The sequence below is a fragment of the Dermacentor variabilis genome, chromosome 1 (genome assembly GCF_050947875.1).
Source record: "Dermacentor variabilis isolate Ectoservices chromosome 1, ASM5094787v1, whole genome shotgun sequence".
In the NCBI taxonomy this organism is placed as follows: domain Eukaryota; kingdom Metazoa; phylum Arthropoda; class Arachnida; order Ixodida; family Ixodidae; genus Dermacentor; species Dermacentor variabilis.
The window spans coordinates 281,063,122-281,083,237 of record NC_134568.1 but is presented as its reverse complement, the minus strand read 5'-3'; the positions used below and the strand labels follow the sequence as shown (position 1 = coordinate 281,083,237).

Genomic DNA, 20,116 nt, shown 5'->3' with positions numbered 1-20,116 from the left:
GCCTTGTATATAACGGTGAGAGGTGGCGGCATCGGCGGCAGTATCCGCAGGCGCGCAAGGCGATTTCCAGTTCGAATGTGCATGCGCAATTCGCATCAGGAGTGCCCCGCAAAAATTCCAAGCGCGTACGTTTCGCAAACAGATGACATTTTCTGGTTGTGTTCCATAAAATTATTAGTACTATGCTTTGTACTGTCAAGTATTGCAGCGTTAGTCGCATGGCATGACGTGCAATCCGTGTTTGAGGCGTACTCGCAAGGGCACTACCGTGTTTAAGTCTGAAAATGCGCCGAGTGGGTATAGCAAACACTGCAGGCACTTTAGCGCTGATGCGTTGTTCCCTTTTATCCTGTCTCACTCGGACCTGCAAATGTGAATCGAATTCAAGTCACCGTTCACATGTTTTACCAGTTGCTGATTGGTGGCATCTGTAGGCTGGTCGCTCGTGAGGGCCAATTGACTGCATATAAGACTACCGCGTTCGCTGACCGTTCAACGTTGCATGGATTCAGTGAAATAGAGGACAGAAAGATGGCGGAGGGGACGCTCAAAATACTTTCGTATACGATATACAATTCTTTTATTACACACGCAAAAAAAAAAAAAAAAAGAGGTATTGAGGGCGTGCAGGAATACTCAATATTTCTAATGTATCTTGTTTGTTATTCACTTGCAATCGAGAATTTGGTATCCAATTTTTTGGAATATGGACTTAAAGTTGAAATTGCGTGGGATAACGATTTCGTGCTCCAGGAACCAATCGTTCCTGCACAGCGAGCAGCCCGGACACTGACTGAGCATGCGGAGAACAGTTATCTTGTTCGTTCTCGCCTTCTTTCTTTTATTTTTTGCAGGTTCGCTTTTAATCACCCAATCATGCCTCGATTTCTGGATGTCTACGCGCTAACTATATCGGCTTATGCGTGGAAAGTTAATCTTCTCTTCTTGTTGGAGCTGCCCGTTTACATTACATGATGAGTTGAGTTCCGCAGTCTGGAACGAAACAGTCGAACTCATTCGTCTTCGGTTTCACATCAACAACAATTTTTAAAATACTTTAGATGCTCATTAGAAACTTTCGCTTGCGTAGATACTATAGTTGTCTACAGATATTGACATTATAACAGTAGCTATGACGTCAACTTCAAGGTAACGAGGGACACAATCAGCCGGATTTCGAGCTGCAGTGGAGCGTCATTGCGAGCTTTGCAGTGCATATAAATTTGCTTTAACCAGTTGTGCCATGCCCCTTCCCCCCTCCTCCAGCTTTCTCGTTACAATTATGTCGCCGTGACACGATTCGAAATTCGCACTACCTTCTAACGGTCATAGGCAAGGAGAAAACCAGGAAATGAGGACGTGGTATACTGGGAGTATCGGTGGCATTTCCACGCTATTCGAACCGACTGTAGGCGCCAACCAACGCGTAGTTGTGATCTAATAGATTGGTTGGACATTTCGCCGGGCCAGCATAAGCTAACCTATAGCGGTCATGTAATGGCTGTCTACCATTCCTCAACCCCTTTTATGAAACTTATGCCCACATGATTTAAGCCTTAACACCCAAATATGCCGCCTGACCAAACCGAAACTTAGAGATAGCAATAGACAGTGGTGAGTGGTTACGTCCCAGGTCCGACAAAAAGCAAGTTCTGCTCCGTACAGACAGTGATAAAAAAAAGAAAAAAAAACCACTTTATTTAAAAAGTTTTTTAAAATCGTCTGTACGGAGAAGAACTTGCTTTTTCTTTTCTTTCACAAGCGCTCAAGGAGAACGAGAGCATTAGGCAACGAAAGCAATTGTTTTCAGCGTATGCCGTGCTCTATGCCTTGTTCGCTATAGATCCCAGCGACGTCCGCGCCCTCGTGCAGATTCTCAGTCGGAAAGGCAGCACTTCTATACAGTCGGCGATCCCTGGGAGTACGTAAGCGTACGGGAGCGTAGCGATGCAGTAGCAAGGTCGAGCTGAGCTAGCTGCAGGACATCAACTCCGAACAAAGGGAAACAAGACGGGCCCTTGTCTCTCCCGCTCAATTTTTTTTTTTTGTCTTTTCGGAACATTCTTCGTCGTTTGGGCAACAAGCGTGAGCCAAGTGCTGTTTAAGTCCAACAAACTCGAGGGTGCAGCGGACGCTAAGAGCTTTTGCCTCGCAAAGGGCGTCCGTGGAGAAAATAGACGCCGAAGGCGAGACGCGATGCTGGCCATTGTTCTCGGCGCCCGTTCCTCTCTGCTACCGTTTCGCAGTAGCAGCGAGCACACACTGTCCGAGAGGAGAGCAGTTTACATCGCGTGGGAGGACGCCAGGGCATCAAACTGCGGAAATGGCTCGTTGGCGCAGCGCCGGACGCTGCGCCGCCCATCGCTCTCCCCAACGTCGCTGTGATCGCGGCGTCCGCACACGTCGCCCCTTCGACAATGGGCAACGCGCGCGCGCACGCAGATCGCCGCCGCGCGGCGTCATTTCCGGTGAATGGCCGCCGCTCTCTATTCTCCGCGCTTTCCACGACTCCCAAAGAGGACGCGCTCTTCTTGTCTCGGCAGCGCGCGCGAGGAAACCGCGCAAATTGCCGCCTGGGCCCGGGCCCCGCAGAAGACGCTTGGCCGGCAGCCATCATTCATCAACGCGGGTCCGCCCGCCACCGGCGCGAGCGTGCCCGGGGTGTGTCCCGAGGCCAGTTCTAATTTCCAGCGAACTCGTATTCCGTAGAAAGGCATCGGCCCGACGATTGATTTATGGGCGCCGCGGACCGGCGCGCCTCCAGTTTGCGGCCGCGTGGACAGTGGACGAGCTCTGCCCACCGCGGGCCTCGCTCGAACACGCGCGGCCAATGCAAGCGGCCGGCACCGCCCCCTTCCCGAGTCAGTTTCACGCCGAACGAGGCTCGGGACTCGCGTTTCGGCTTCCCTGAGCCTCCAGAACTCAACGTGCGGCTCTGCTTTTTTTTTTTTTCTCTCTCGCGCAGGTGCATATCAAGTCGAGCTTCATCATGAACGGAGTCTGCGTCCGGTACCGAGGATGGATCGACCTCGACCGCCTTGACGGTGTTGGCTGCCTCGAGTACGACGAAGAGCGAGGACGGGTAAGCGGCGCGCCTCAATGTCGCTCGTATACACGAGCCCGTACAGTGAAGACATGCATAAACAACACCCAGTCCTTTATGCTGGCCGAATGTTCATTCGTGCTTCCCGACGAATGGCGAAGGAAGTATGGCATGACGGGGTTTCTTCGGCATTAGTTGCCTCTGGTCATCAGGAAATATCAGCAAATGTTGCACCTGAAACTGATGTTGCTCTTCTTCAGAACAGTTACCTGAAGTCGTACATTCGGAAACCTAGAGGCTAGACAACCGGACCGTGCTAAATTTCCCTTTGCTTACCTTTACTGCCAAGCCATACGGTACACAGAAAATATGGAAGAAGCCCTGGCGTTTTTCAGCTGCTTTAAATGACTCGGAATCGATTTCTTATTACATGAAAATACGTAAACATAGGTGTCGCTTTGCTAACCGCAATACACGTGGTACACAAAGTGCGCACATTACATGCAGGTTAAACTTCGCCGATCGAAAAAATAATCGACAGAAATATTAAAGTAGCTGTGTAGCGGTTCCGCACTGGCCTCATAACTGTGTAGGCTTTGTCGCTCACCACAAGATTACTGTTCATTATAAAACGACGACTATTATTACAGCTCCCGTGAGAAACCTCAAATACCGCGTAATAGCGAAGTGTTTACCCGATGCCGGCTGCCCGCGAGAGGGAGAGAGAGAAAAAGAAAGTCACACCCCCTTCTCCAATTTTCATCACTTCTGCGGCCGCGTTGTTTCGTTGCTCGCCCCCCGGGAGCGCCCTCACCCGATCGCCCCCTCCTCGCCGTGCTCGCCAAGGACGGCACTCGGTCGACGCATGAAGTTTCCGTTCGTGTTCCACCGATTCCACCAACTTTCGCCGTTCCCGCGTGCCCGTAATTCTGGGCCTCGAGCGGCGCCCTCGCACCCCATTCATTAATTAGCGGACGGCCCTAAAAGCCGACCCGGAATAACCGTCTGCGCCGATGGTGCTGCTCGCGGGCTACAGCGCGCGTCGGCGGCGGCGTCTGGCCTGCGCGCTGTGCTGCCGGAGGAGAGCGCGCGGGCGGCCGACTCCCGCGCTAATTGTTACCTCTGCACACGCGGCCATGACGAAGCGGCGAGATTGTTTCGACCGGGGCGGAACGGGGCCGCCAAGCCGGGGCTCTCCGCCCAGCGGCTGATGGAGCTACGGGACACCTGACCGCGCGGCAGCGGCGGATCGCATTCCGGCCTCGGGCCCGCACAATGCTGGAGCGCGCGCGCGAGCTCCTGGCGAAGACGTGCGCGGAAGGCGAACTTCGGGGAGGCGGGAGAGCCGGCTATTCCACGAAACCGTGTACATACACGCGCGGGCAGTATGTACGGCGGCTATTGTGTTCGGCATGATCGCGTTCCCAGCATTTTACGGTCCTCTACAATGCCGGCAGGGTAGACGTATGGGCTCACCTGCAGTGCAAGAGCACAAGAAGAAAATAAGAACGAGCGAGAGAGAGAGGGGGCAAGAAAGAAGATGATGCCATATATTATCTTTACTCTAATGATGAATTAAGCACTCAGCCGAATGTTCATGCGTTGGTTAATGTTAGAACTAATCCTTTCCCACCATAGTTCATCATTCAGCTTCACCAACGACAGCTTGTACAAGCTGTCGTTGGTTTTCGTATACGCTACGATAGAATGACAACCACACATGCATGCCTCTTTTCTACTTAGTCAAGTTATTTGCCATTATTGGGCTCGTAATAGATATACACATCACCAAACGTTATGCCCACACACAGGGCATACCCACTTCAAGGTCGGGGGCTGCGTAACGATCGTGTCGTAGAGCGTCTGAAGGATTAAGTCACGACGCTTTTTATCTTCCCCGTTGAAGAAGAGTCCCATGGTATCCGGTCGCCGTGAACACGTTTATTCCTTGCTTATAAAAGACATGCTGTCCGGTTTGTCTGTAACAGAATTTCGACTTTGGGCTGTCCAGTTGAACTAGTCAAATTTAATAACATTCCGTTACTTCAGTTACGCAGAAGAGAATTGCGGCTGGAATTTATTTCCCAACTACGCGGTAACGAACTGTATCTAGACCCGTCACATTAAACGCCGCTAATGACGAGGCACACTCGGCACAACCGTCAAAATGCTCTATCATCCCCTACTTTGTCCGAACTAACTTATTTAAATACTCTTTTTCTTTTTTCCCGCGCACCATCGCTGATTGGAACTGCTTAGGTAAATCACTGCGTCACATCACTCAGTGACGATTGCATTTGCAATTTTAACGATTTTGTACTCGCATGTTTTCTGTATTGTTCCTTTGAATTTCTGCCCTCGATGTGGATCTCGAGTCAGCAGTATATGTATTAAGTAAACAAATAAGTACACCGCTAACGACTGGCGTATCCTGGCGACACCGTAGGTGGTGCGGCACTCGGACCATTGGCGAAGCGCGACGAGGAAAAGAAATTGAATAGAAAACGAAAATAATTGAATAGAATCGTTAAGTTATTCAGACTCAGGTCCGTTCTTGTCACGAAGGTTTGCAGGCATTCATGGGACTTTGTGGTTAGTTTCGGAGTGCATGTGGGGGGGTGTTCGTATTTCCGTGCGATCACTGTGAATATCCAATTTCTCACGAAACGCCTGGAGTAGTACGCCAGGCCCAGGCTAATGTCTAGAGTTTCTAAGGCCAGCGTGTCTCTCTTTCTTAGAGACGAGAAAACGCCGCGGCTTCGTCTCGCATAATGCAAACGTTCTGCAAGATTATTCGCGGCGGGTAGTGCACCGTTCGCTGCAGCGAGCACGCCCCGAGCTGTCGCGCTTCCGATCGACGTCGGCCGGCGAGGCGAACGGTAGCGTCCCCGCCGGAGGCCGCGTGGGAATGGCCCGCTGCGACGGGCGCGGCCGGCCATCGCAGCGAGCCACAGGTGCCCGGTTCTAATTACAGTCGGGCCAGCAGCCACGGAGGGAACGCCGGCCACTGCGGGCGCGCTGCTGGTGTCGCGACTCTCTTTGCGGCCAAACCCTTGCGCAAGCGGCACGTCTTAATTGCAGGTTGCCGCCGCGAACGCGGTGCGCCTCGCCCGCCGCGGCAGCCAAGATCAGCGCGCACTTTTCCCATGCCAGCCGGCTAGCGGCGGTGGCCGCTTAGCAACTGCCGTCCACTGATGAACACGTCCGTCAGCGGCCGGCCGCGCCAGACGGGCCTGCCCGCCGTCTGCGGGCAGTACGAGAGAGGCGGCGTACTCGTCAGGTGTCCAGCGTTTGCTCACGAGCGAATGGGCACAAGTATAAATGAGCGTCGCACAACCACGATCGCGATGTGCAGGGGAAGAAAATGCGCAAACGTGACAAACGCAAGTATTATAGCTTGTCACAGACAACAGTCGTCACATACGCGAGAAGATACATAGAGTCGTTGATGTCCCAGGTCGTTTGTTAAATTTGTCAGTCAACTTTTATGTCGCGGAAGTGCAACCAAAGTGACGTAACGGTGGCTGCAGAAGCCCCACTTCCATAAGATCTTTAGACTGAATACGCGCCTTCCACAGCGAATATCAGCCACCTCTGGCCTATAGCATAAAATTGAGGCTCAAGCTCTTCACGCCGTTTACTAATTTCCCAGCATACTTGCGTGCTGATGTGACCTCGTCCACTACGTGAAGCAAACAGATATTCAAGCGTCCCTGTTTAAGTTTCTTTGTTTTATTTCTTATTTGATGTATAGAACATTTTGTGCCGCCATAAAGGTCTTGGTACTTGAATTGATGGAAATAATGTCCAATGCGTCTACCTACATAACTACGCTTTAATCAGCTGTTAAGTCAAAGACAACAAGGACATTATTGCTCATCAGGAGCGTACTAATGGTAGACAGGCTTGATACTAACACGACTTTTGTGCTTTCTATTTCAGTTGGAAGACGCCGTGCTCCGAGACCAGATCGAATGCTACAACCAAAGGTTGCGAGACTTTGAGGAAAAACAGAGGGCATTTCGAGCGCGCCACGAACGGCAGGCGGAAGCAGAACTCGAGGTAGGCTCTGCTGATCAATTGCGTCAGAGAACGTGAGGTCTTTAAACGCGATGTTGAAATTTGAGTTTAAACTTAGCTGTATACGAAGCGAGGAAAAGCAAGGACCAGTGAACTCGGCGATTAAAATAAAAAAAAATTAAATTATGGGGTTTTACGTGCCAAAACCACTTTCTGATTATGAGGCACGCCGTAGTGGAGGACTCCGGAAAGTTTGACCACGTGGGGTTCTTTAACGTGCACCTAAATCTAAGCATACGGGTGTTTGCGCATTTCACCCCCATCGAAATGCGGCCGCCGTGGCCAACTCGGCGATTGGCTGCGCATAGTATTATTGCTACTCAGTGCAAAACTGCTGGAACTTTTGAGGCAAACGAGCTTCGAGGCCGATGCATTAAAAATTAAATAAAATTAGGGGGTTTGCATGCCCCCATCGAAATGTGACCACCGTGGCCGGGATTTGATCCCGTGACCTCGTGCTTAGCAGCGCGGGCACCAAAGCCACTAAGCAACCACGCCGGGTGAGGCTGATGAATAATTGTGGCTTCAGAATGGTGGCTGCTGCCGTGCTGGCTTTGTGACCATAATGTATAGTACTTTACACTATGCCGTTCGAGCACCCATTTGCTTGAATAAAAAACAAACAAACGAATAAATTAAGCAAAGGGTAACAGAGAGAGAGAGAGAGAGAGAGAGAGAGAGAGAGAGAGAGAGAGAGAGAGAGTTTAAAACAATTTATACTAAATGTTGACGTGGTAGTCTGCAAAACACTGTGGGACGCAAGGTGAGCAGTGTGTTCAAAGGGGCTGGTTGGTTCATCTTTAGAATAAAACTCGCTCGTCGTGTGTCGCGCTCAACTCTATAATGCTCACACTTACAGGAGTTAGTGGTGTCTTGATCAATGCATGTTTCAAGATTCGCGAGCGCGTGTCTGCTTCAGCTTACCCCATTGTTTCTACGTACAAACTATCGCGAGATTCAAGGACGAAATACGACTTTTGACACCCGTTTAAAGCCGCTGCTATATATGCAGGGTGTTTCAGCTAACGTTAGCCAAGAGTTAAGAATATGCCGATGCACTCTAAGACGACGCGACCAAATGCATGTTGCTCCCTTTTGTGTGTTGGGTGTCACGTTATCTTTTGTATTTTGCGTAATTAGATAATTAGTGAAGAGTAATTAATCAACTTCTGAAGCAACGAAGTTAGGCAATAGATTCCAATTAGAAAGTTGTAGAACGTCCGATTAGACAGTTTGTGCATTTGGTCCCATCGTCTTAGAGTGCATCGGCATATTTTTGAACTCTAGCTAATGTTACTGAAACACCCTGTGCCCTGTGTGTGTGTGTGTGTGTGTGTGTTTGTATATATATATATATATATATATATCCATATCCATTCGCTCTCTATTTAAGCAAACTGCGTGTCTTCATAGTGCTTGGAGAAGAAAAAGATTTGACAAAGCAACGACTGCAACGACTGCGAAAATTTCGCAACGACACAAACTGTCGCGGCACTCACTCGACGCCCGTCACCGGACTCATTGCCCGGAAAGGCACCTCTTGCGATGCGAGAGATGGAGTCGCCCTCGCCACTGTTCCTCTCCGAGGCAGCGCAAACACGAGGTCGCAACCCTTTGGCTCGGTCGGGGCACCGCGGCCGGTCGGCCAAGTGCCAAACAAACAGGACGCCGTCGGGTCACGGTTTTCCTGCTTTTCGGGGAGACTTTCCCACCCGCGTTTTGCGGCCGTTGCGCGCGATCCGCTCAAAATGCGGCGGCCCGGCGGAAACGCGGGGGCGCAACCCTTGCCGCTGCGAGGAGCGCGGACACGCGGCGTCGGCGCCTCCGCATCTGGCGCGGCGCGCGCACCTGAGCGCGTGTCGCGCGCGCGTCGTCTCCATGACAAAAGCGCCGCCCGAATGCGCGCACAAAGGGGAAAGGGGTGCCGGCACAGTTCCTGCTTTTTTCAACGCGCGCGCGCCACCGACCCTCGGAAATTTTTTCGCCTAATTCTGCTTTCGGCCGTGTTGCGCGCACACGTTCGCAATGAGACCATCTCCCTCGTCCTCTGATTCCTCTTTGGTTTTTTTTTTCTTCCCCTTCTGAGTTTCACGCTGCAGGGACGCGCGCTTTGAAGGCAGCTGCGCGGCGGGCTGCGCAAACCCTCCACGCGCTCTCTCTCTTATTGCCCTGCGCCTGCGCTTCTCTTTGCTGGCGACCAAAATAGATGCTTCGGCGATTCCCAAAGTTCGCCTCTACCGATTACAAGCTTGTGGGCCAGAATGCGCGAGCTCAAGCGACTGGGGAAGACAGGGTAGAAAAAAAAAGAAAAAAAAATAGAAGTACGATGAAAAAGAACACGCGACGCTGTCCGTGCAGCCTTGGTGGATGCCCGCGCATTCGGGCTCGTCATTTCTGTCCCCTTTCCTCCCGTTTTTTTGGGGTGAAAAGAGAGAAAAGCGCGCAGGGAATTCCCTTTCTGTAAAATCATCCGGGCAAATCAGCAACGAAGCGGAGAAACGCGATGGCTGTGCACCAGCGCTATAGCACAACATTTCGTACGCGCGGAACCGAGGCAACAAACAACGACAAAAGTGATTATCTGAAAGGCTTTGCTCGCAAATAGAGGATGCGTCGAACCGAAGTTTGGCCTGACGATACCAGGGAAACGAGAAACGGAGGACAAAAGGAAGCCCACTGATGCAAGTCAGTACGAAACACCCGCGGCATTCTGCGCAAACGGAGATGTGCTCGCCCGCCGCGAAGCCTTTCATCAAGCAAACATGTATCCCCGCTCTACGATGATGCATCATTCAGGATGTGGTTGGCTAAACATTGCAAAGCAGCGTATTTAATTAATATGTCTCCTTGTTTAGCTTGCGTATCTGTTCTGCTTCGACACGACGTCAGTCATGCACTGGCAATTGTTTTTCTGAACGAAAAAAAAAAAAACAAGAAAAGAAGCAGAGAGAGAGAGAGAGAGAGAGAGAGAGGCTACAAGTGCACGCGCACGCAATCACGAACTCACGTACAGTAATACACATTCAGGTGAGCTGAAAGGCTGTCGCAGGAAATAGCCGCAGAAATTTGGTCCCTATATAAGCCGGAATTTTGCAATGACTCAGTTCATGTTTATTTATTTTCTTACCATCCGTTTCAAATGACCAATTCCGACGACAACGGCGGCATCCGAACCTATTTGGCTGAAGGTGAAAAGAGGGGAAAATTGATTGAGTCGTTGTGCAATACATGGTTATTGGAGGAAGACAGAAAGATATCGTTGGCGAACATTTCGTACACCGCCGCATGGCTCAAACGCAGCGGCAGTACATAACGCGTCGTATTTCATTGCGAAGGACGTCAGAATGGAAATTTATCGAAGCCATAGACATCGAACGGAAACCAAAAATAGCACGAAGCCTGTGAAATCTGCATAAAGTAATTTCGTTTCGACGTTCTTATGCTGTTGCTCGAATATCGGTATTCATTTTCGCGCCGATTCTCGAAAGACACATGGAACATGTAACTAGGAATGGTTTAATGTGCTTCGTTCCGAGATATTTGCGCTCCTCAACCAATTCCTTTATATCCGTCATGATGGCGTCATCAGCCTCATTGCGTAAGATTTGAAAAGCCGTCGTCAGTTTTCTCGCACTTGAAGAAGTATTTTTAGACGTACATTCTGTTAATGGGAAACATTGCTTTCAAAGGCAGTCGGGATGAACTTTATTCTGGTGTCCATAGTCCATTTATGGGCGAAGACTAGTTTGCCGCTTCAATGACTGTATCACGAAAAGTCGCTGTGCACCGAGGCTATTACTTTCACAAGCGAATAGCTGTTTATGTAGCGCGATGCGGAGCCACCACATCCTTTGTGTTCCCTATTGCCGCTCGCTTTGCTATGCGCGTAGAGCTGTGAGCGCGGACAAAACGCCGCGATCAGCGTTCACTGACAAGCAAAAACAAGCGTGTACAAAGGGCAGCCCCCTTTGGCTTGATCCGCGATCGCCGTATAGGCTGCTGCCGCCGCACACAGGCTCGTCTGCGTACCGCGGGTGTCATCGCTTCCGTATGCATATGCAAACGAACTTGTCTCTGTTTGCAACCCTTCCGGTGAAGCAAGCGAAAACAGCGGCCTCAATAATCCTGTGCCGCATAGTTGGCCGTGCCCCGTACATCTGCCCTTTGTCTTGGCGCGACAGTAATCCCTAGCCGCTCAACCCTTGCTTGCTGAGCTGTGGGCCAGATGGATCGCCCCAAGACGCCCCGGGATCGGCGCTCCCGCCGCGCGAAGCAGCGGGCTTCCGTGCGGGCGCCACGCTGAGCCCGCCACGATTGTGCCTCAGGAGCGCCGGTGCTGGCGCGTGCCCTCGTGCGGCTCTTTCCGAAGCGGCGCAAGGAGGCGCAGCGGGAGATAACGGGAGACGGAGCGGGGTGTCGCTCTTGGGTGAGGCGTGTGCGACATCGCGCTTCTCTGTTCGGCAAATGAGGCGCTCCTCGAGCGAATGATTCTCGCCTGCGCAGTCAAAACATCGTCTCGCGGTGAAACTTATCTCACGTTTCAGTTACTCACGCACACGCACGCACGCACGCACGCACGCACGCACGCACGCACGCACGCACGCACGCACGCACGCACGCACGCACGCACAGACATACAGACATAAACATTCATGAACACAGACACATACATTCGACCATAAAAGTTAACGGGAGACGGGATTTGCGAAGAGGCTGAATTGCCGCGAAAAATGGGCACATAGCCCCGCATTCAAAGTTTCAATATGTAGAAGCTTTCGTGACCTACACTGCAATCCATTACGTTATATGTGTCATGCTTAAGAGAGCAGACATTCATATTTGCGCGGAATCCGTGTCCTCTGTAGTTTTGTGAGCAACTGTACATACATAGTAGGTTTGAATTAACGTAGGTAAATATATCCTTCGCCTTTGAATTTGGTTGCATCGCCAGGTATGCCTTTAGGCCTGCACCGTTCTGATATTAAGCGGAGCTTTTCCAAGTACAAGATATAGTTCGTTTGGTAGAATGCTTACCGTTGAAAATGCGACCGTTGCGTTTACCCGCACCTGCAACTTGCGATGTAGTGGCTCGCTGTACGTTCGGAAATCTCACCAAGCGTCAACGACAGCGAGGAAAGGCCAGCAAAACACAGAAGCGGCAAAGTGAATGGGCGCCCAAACGACAGCCCTGATTCTGTGGCCGCATCACTTCCGCACGAGCCGCAGCAAAGAAAGTCGCGCAGGGTTCACAATGCATTCGCCGATTCTCCATTAGCCGCGCGGGGAACGGGATCCATATCGCCGCGCCAAACAATACACTTGGACCATGTCACGCGTGAAGCAAAGGTCTTGCTTTTTTTTATAACAAAAAAGAAAGGAAGCACGGTTATGTAGGTTAAGAGGCAAGGCGCTTCCTCGCGTTTGGAGGTCGCAGTCCAGAGGGTGCACTTACCGATTTTCCAATGCACATAAGTAGGATAGATTTTAGAGCGGAAAGCCTGAATCGCGCACGATCGGGGTTCGTTTTGCCCAGAGCTCTGCAGCTGCGGCTTATACCGTGAAACCGATGTCCCATATTTCCGACTTCGCCGAGCCGTAAGGCCAGCTTGCAAAAGGCATCTGCACGATCAGGCACCCGGTAACTAATTGGTTCATCTTTTTTTATGTTTGAGCTGAGACGGGTTTGGAGCGGTTCCTTTAGAATTCTGACGGTTACTTAGAATTGTAAAGTACGAAAAGCCTTTATTAACTATATATATACTTCAGGCAAAATTGGAATGTACTTGCGACGTTGTAAAGCACGCTGCAAAATATCAGAAGAGGACGGGCAGAGCGGCTCTGAATATAGAGCACAAAGAGGAGATCACTGACTCACGTTGTGAACTGAGTTTTATTGTACAAACAATAACCAAAGGATAGAAAAATGAAAACGTTGCGGAGAGAAGAAGAAATTAAATTCAATAAAGAAAACCTGACGTTCCTTAGTAAGTATTGCCGGCTGTCGTCGCTGATACTACTACTGTTGCTTACACGAGCGAGAATTCGCAGACTCGTCACCATATTCATCGCTTTCACACTTTCTTTCTTTCTTTCTTTCTTTTTTTTTCTTTTTTTTTTTTTGTCGCGTAGTCGGAACCGCCAGAGCGATCCTTTCGGGAATGTCTGTCGCGGAGAAAGCGAATCTGTGTCTCGGCGACTATATAGTTCGAGAAGTGCAGAGAGCGAACGAGGGACGCAAGCTGCCCGCGATGCTGCGAGAGCGGCGGCGGTGGCAGTCCTTGAGCGTGGCCGCTGCAAAGTGCACGGCAAACAGCGTCCTCCTCATCGATCGCCGCCGAGGCGCGCGTCGCGGCCATGTGCGTGTGTACACAGTGGCGTCCCCGCTTCCCCCGCACGGCGGGCTGCGCGCGTGGTGCGCGAGTGCCGAGCCCGGGTCGCACTCGGGCCCCTCCGTCCGTTCGCACCTGGCGGGGTCCGCGCGGAGCCGGGGGCCGCCGACGACGGCGGGGGGGGGGGGGGGGGGGGGGGCGCGAACGGCCCTACGGAGGACCCCGCGCTCGTCTGCATATGTTTCATAGCGCGTCGACAAAAGCCGGATTACCGCATTAGCGTCCATTATACGGGGGGATAATCCTCGGCGATGCACAAGCCAGTCTGGCCCTCTCTCTGTGGGGGTCACCTCGGCGCAGGAGTGGGGCCAGACAAGGGCGTTTATTTTACGGCGCGTATAAATATTTTCCCGCGCTGTGCGAGGCGCGCCCTGACAGCCGGCGTTTTTCCGTGGCCGTGGATTAGCGCCTATATTGGCGCGCTGACTTGTGATTTCGCGCTTGAGAGCGCGCGCTGAAAGGTGCAGTCGCGACTCAAAAGTGAGATGAGGGGATAAGCGGTGACTACTGCTGCCTTTTCGACCGATGGCCGCGCTGGACGACGCGTACAAAAAAAAAGTATAAGAAGGAAAAAAAAGGAAGGAAAGGAACGACGATCACAACGGCAACGTGCTACGCAGTGCTACACCCCAAAAAAGATACCACGGCATGTTCTGGAAGCGGAAGGCACGCCGCTGGGTTCCGGTATTACGCAAAGATAATCGCTAAGACTACTCTTGCTTTCGAAGGCTTTAGAGTATAACCGAAACGCTTAGACGTTACGTTGGGAGCCTACCGTCCACAGTTCGCAGGTCACCAAATGGAATGCGTGCCCAGAAGCGTAACGCTGAGGGAAAGGAAAAAAAAAAGAAATAAAACAATCAGAAGAAGAGCATGGACGACGTCTGTTCAGTCACGCAGAAAACACAGCCACCGTACGGGTAAAACTCGAAGAGTTGCGCACTCATCTGACTCTGCCTCAGCGCGCAATGATCTGGTCAGTCCGTTCCCCACTGTTCCCACACCCGAATCTGCGGGCCGGACAGTGGTGGACAACGGTCAAAAAGAAGTTCGCGCTTCGCGCACGTTAGGCCGGACAAGCCGCCCACGTGACCGAGCAATCGCTTTCCCTGGCATCATCGGCTGCCCAGCGCGCGACTCGCCATCGCGCTGTGTGGGCCCTACGAGCAGTGGGACGTCGGCGTGCGAACAGCGCGGCTCGCGCAACGCGCGAACAAAACGGCGCGGGAACCGCACCTCTGGCGCTGCCGCGCACGGTAAGAGCGCTCTCGACCGAAACTCGGGGGTAAAACGCAGGAATCGGATCAAACTCGGTGCCCGAAATTCGCAGCAAGAAAAAAAAATCAGAAACGGAAAGACCATTGAATGCGCAAACGAAAGACTGGGGAAAACGAAAGCAGCGGGGGCGATCTGCGATATTTTTTGAAACGAGGAGCGAAAGAGCTCTCATGGAGCCCGCGCGGCTCGCTGAGCGTCTGTGGGCCACGTGCCAGCGGCGCAGTCTCGTGGCCGGCCGGCCAGCCGTGCTCGAGCGATGCACACTGGCAAAAATAAACTTGCAAACACTGGTGGCTCTCTCCTGACGTGATGTTTGCAGTCTCAAGCATACGAATATAGCGTTTCTGAAAGGTCCCTACGCGAGGGTTCTTTATTTACTACCATGAAACGATCCATTCCACCATGTGTCCGTTCTATGAATGCAGGATTACTCATAAGGGTTCATAAATTGTTGTGGCGCTTGATATTCTCTTGGTGCGACATTACTTCTTGCTCTACAAAGCTTCTATCATTTCTTTCCCTTCTTTTCTCCCTGAAATACTGTGGTTAAAACGTTAAGCTCGCTTCTTACGACCTTTCGAAGCCCGTGTGCTACCTTCAGTATTTTGAAGCACAGTGATTTACACTCGCACATATCTCTGCTTCTAAATATTGGTGAACGTAAAAAGAGAACTCGCAGTTTTTTTTCCGACGCCCATGTTGCGAACTTCTCACGATACGCCCTCCAAGCGTCGCATTGCTGACAACAGTGAGGTCCACACAGGGTCATCCCATTCACTGTGCCCACCGCTGGGCTGCACGCTGTCTTGGCCGATAACAGGATTCGCGAGGACAGTGAAAAGGATCCGCCGGAAAGATGGCAGCGTTAAGCGCGTTTGTTCCGGGGGTGCCTCATCGCTTCCGTGCAGCACGGAAAGGAAAGAAGAAAAAAAGGCTGATTCTTTCTTTCTTTCTTTCCGTCTGCTTCAGCTTCTTCTTTCTCGGAGCAACCGTCCTTGTCGCGCCGCTTTCAGCATGTTGTGAAAGAAGAGCATCTGGCTGGGCCAACAACGATGAAAGCGTATTCAACCCGGAGCATTTCCTGGTGACAAGAATCGTGTTTGCTCCCCTAGCCGCACCGAACTATGCAACCTTCGGTATTCGCCAGTGATGCCAAAGAATGCCTGCGCGCTACCAAATGTGGAGTGTTGCCGCAAATGCCGCGATAATTCAATGACCAAAGTGAAAAGCATGAAAACTATGTACGTGAAGACTAGTTACAGGGTGAAGGAGTGCAACGTGAAGATTCGTTGTCTTGGAGAAGTTTTTCCGAGTCCGTGCGTGCGTGCGTGTGTGCGTTTGCTAGCTGCGTGCGTGTGTTTATAACGCAAGTGGCCTTCTCTTTCTTGTAATGTGCAGGCGAGAAGGAAACACCAAGAGCTGAGCCCCGATCGAGGTGGATCTGCGAGCAACTGAATTTGTGAAGTGGCGCCACAATGAAACATCCAAGCCAACGCATCGGACGGCTGACTTCCTGACCAAGGCCAGCTTGCGATGAATGCCAGCGAGGCTGGCCCCACGCACCGCGGGTGCTGCCGCATCTGGCCGGCGCGTCATGTGATCCTGGCTATCAACGCCGCTGTACTTCTTGCGTTTTGTACATGATCGCACTGATTCCTCTATGATTCGTATAGGCGGACACTTAAATGACACGAAAAGATGCTGAACGCCGAACGCTCAGACGGGCAATGTGATAATTATTCTGATGAGAAATGCTCGGGAGAAAAAACATGAAGTGACCGTGCTGATTTTGTTTGGTAACTGTGATCTTGCTTTTTTTTTTTCGTTTGTGGCCTCCTAGTAAAAACATTCATTCCGCGGTGAGTGCACAGAGAATACTCGGGACCACTGCGTGAAATCTCTAAATACGCGTTCGAGTCGATGCCTCGACATAGATGATTCCACAAATCCAAAAGAAAAAAAAAATCAACACCGCAATCATCCTTCTTTCCGATCACTTGGGGTGGGTGTTGTTAGAAGGACGGTGCAGGGGTCGGCGCAGTGTATACCCGCGTGTGCTTACCATCTCCCGGCTTTCGGTGTAGCTGCTTCGCCTCTGTCAGTTGTGCTCACACGCGTCCACGTCGAACGAGGGGCCTTATTTGTGGGCGGCAGCGAAGCCCGCGCCCGGTGCTCACCTCGGGCAACGGCTCGGGCCCCCGGCTGCGACGAGCGCGTCCTCCTCCGTGAGGCTGGCGTCGCTAGACGCGCGCTAACGGCGCAGCCAGGGCTTCGGGGCCAACGGAAGACTCGGCTTCGCTGCTCGCAGTTATATGCATGTACAATAGTGTATTTATATTCTGCAGCGCTCGCTCTTTCCGTTCGGGAGATATGTGTACTTCTTGGCATTACTGTTGCGTGCACCGCTGTGGGCGTCGCTCCTGTTCAGAACTGTACACTGTCGTCGCAGACGGGGCCTTGTACGCATACGCACCAACTATGTCCAGGCTCAATATTTTAACGGCACAACGGCTTCTAGTTCTAAAGACAGAAGCTAGCCGTAAGGTGACGCTGCCTCAAAGCTTTGGTTCCTGAACGCGGAAGTTTGTGCACAGCGGTTGCTTCATATATATATATATATAAAACGAATTCATGAGCAAGAATTATGATAACCCGGATAAACTTTTTTTCTGTTTGTTTTGTTCCCGTTGTTTCCTGTAGATATTGTGAATATATCTGTCTGCTCAGCTGTGTCCTCGTCTTGCTTCTTGTGCGTCGCCTATTTCTTGAGATGATGCTCCACGGTCACGTATTGTATAGTCATGGTTCGCTTTGTGTCTGTCACCCAAATGCTCGTTGATATTTTCTTGGTTCATGTGGTCAAGCATTCAGGGACAGACCGCAAGCTTACCGCATTCAGAGTCTGTTTTACATGGCGCGTCTTTTGTCTTTATATTGTTTGTATGCTGTTTTGATGGGCGCAATGCTTGTTTCTGCTTAACACCACAACAATACATGTCATTTTGCTAAGTGATATATGTTTCCAGAAATTATCATTACACCTTTACCGTAGAATACATTTAGTGATCTTTAGTGATCCCCCTCGTCATTTGCTTTAACACTCACCTTGATAGGACACTGTTCTCTCAGCAGATTGCATTCTCTGGAGTGCAGTTGCGGTTGTCACAAAAAAAAATAATCTGTTCAGAATACTTTGTATCTGCTCTGCTCAAAGGCGACTGTATAGGATTTACTGCGTTAGCAAACATGTCTTAAGTAAATTTTAACAGTGTGATATTTTTTTTTGTGTGTGTGTGTGCGCAACAGTTAACTTCTGCTCTTAATATACGTTCTCGTGCTCGCACCTCTGAATGCGGTGCAGCACGCTGTTTGTGTATTAATCTATCTGAGTGTGTTGTTCTCACTCTGGTGGCTGAAGCAATTCTATTCTGTGAACTGAACAACCAAGGACCGAGTCTAGTCTGGGTACTATGTGTAATGCTATAGCTGTACATGCGAAGAATTGTATAAAACGTATACATAAAAAATGCTCGCAGTTGCGTATGTTTCATTCGTTGCGAATGTTCTGCTTTTGGTGGCCGAACTCTGAACGTCGGATTCTACAGAATGACCGACACAGTTGCCACACTTCACCATCTTCGCCATCTTCAGAATGACTGACATCGCAGCATGCGCTCCTCCGCACACTGGCTCAGGATTAATTTCCGAGAACGTTTGATTCCTAATTTTGTTGAAAGTCTGTAACGTCGCAAGAACTGGTAAACATTTGTGCACTACACGAGATCGAAATGCCGAATTATTACCTGACTATTATGGGTGGCCCGGCTCCGAATAATTGACCTGTGGCTCAAGTGGTGTAGTCCTGCTTCGCCTAGGCACTACAGAAACATTAAAAAAAAGACAAAACAACGTAGTTCTATGATTACTGTGCGTGATCCCGTCAACTACTGCAACACATCTGTCTGGGACTGTGCTTGCTTTGAGTAAAATGAAATCTCCTGTAGCAGTGAGGTTCGTATGTACCAGCATCTATTCAGAGGCGATTCCTGCGGAGCCAGTATCTACTCAGTCTATTCACTTACTCCAGGTAATTCAACATATCCTCTACGAGCCAAGCATAAAGGAGAAAGTGTCCTCGCTCGATTTCGTAAAAGGGATTCATAATAGTGATGTCTTTAGGTACAGATACATTGACAACGATCTTGCGTACGTACCAATCATACCGATGCCATTTGAACACGCAAGAACAAGTACATAAGTGAACACTGTTCACAATAGTGGACGATGAACTTAGAAGTACGAGAACCTTGTGGGTAAAATAAAGAAGTGGTGCATAAAGAAAAGAAGTGCATACTTGAAGCGAGAGTCGAAATAATAAAGGCAAGTACAGGAACTACATCCTCTTTTGTTTTCTTTCTTGATCAATGTGTGGAAAACTGTGAAAGCGATAACATACCAGATATTAATTACACCACGCAGCATAGTATATAGACATACGCTTGAAAGTACACATGAAGGTTTATAATATTTAGATATGTAAAAAACGCGATGGTGCGCGCTGCTGAGCGATATAACTTGACGTGCAATCGTTGTCTGGCACAAATAGTCCGCGACCTTTCAGCCCCTATAAATGTTTGACGTAAATCATACCCGATGCTTCTATATCAAGACTGCGACTAGCGAACTCTGCGTTATCCTTCGCTGATCATAAGCGAAAGTGTATGTAGTCGAGTGCGAGGCATAAATAAATCAATTGAAGTCAAGTTCTTCCTCAGCGAGTTCTGGGTGAGAATGGGGCGGTGTCACTGCGACCGCACTCTGTCCCGTCACCGATCGCGTGAGGGCAGTACGAGGAGCGTCGGACTGCCTAAATTTCTCGACTGCACTATCTTCAGGATCGACCCACATTTTGGCGTATAATGACGTACTAATTAATTTTAATAAAAATCTCGGGTTTTACATGCCATAACTACGATATGCCTCAAAACATACCCCAACACCCAGCGAACTAAAGTATCTCATATTTGAAGGCATGCAGTGTCTCTATGGAAAGCTAAATATGCCTTTCGTTGTGCGAGACGCGCTGGCAACCAAGGACCATGGACCAAGTACGTGTTGTAGCTCAAGGTAGAGCCCTGAACGAGTTGACCCAATCGAGTCGAGCCCGGGCCCGACAGATTTGGACCCAGCCCGTCCTGCTAGCCCTTGAGCCTAAACGAAGCATTGTCTAGTTCTCGGGTATTGGGAAGACAACAGCCGCCCGATATTCTTCGCTATAGAGACAGATTTGACTGGGTGTCAGCCTGTCCAATTGATTTGTTGCTGA

General features: G+C 50.5%; 1 protein-coding gene across 1 annotated transcript in view; it reads left to right on the top strand.

Annotated features, from left to right (window-relative positions):
* The window catches only part of LOC142565882 (protein big brother-like), a 53,987-nt gene extending 35,416 nt beyond the window's left edge, over positions 1–18,571 (top strand). Inside the window, exons 4-6 of the mRNA XM_075676454.1 lie at positions 2,966–3,082; positions 6,986–7,105; positions 16,189–18,571. Of these exons, the coding sequence (XP_075532569.1) occupies positions 2,966–3,082; positions 6,986–7,105; positions 16,189–16,245 (294 nt within the window). The 3' untranslated portion in view covers positions 16,246–18,571. The remainder of the gene's footprint in view (positions 1–2,965; positions 3,083–6,985; positions 7,106–16,188) is intronic.
* Positions 18,572–20,116: the final 1,545 nt, after the last annotated feature.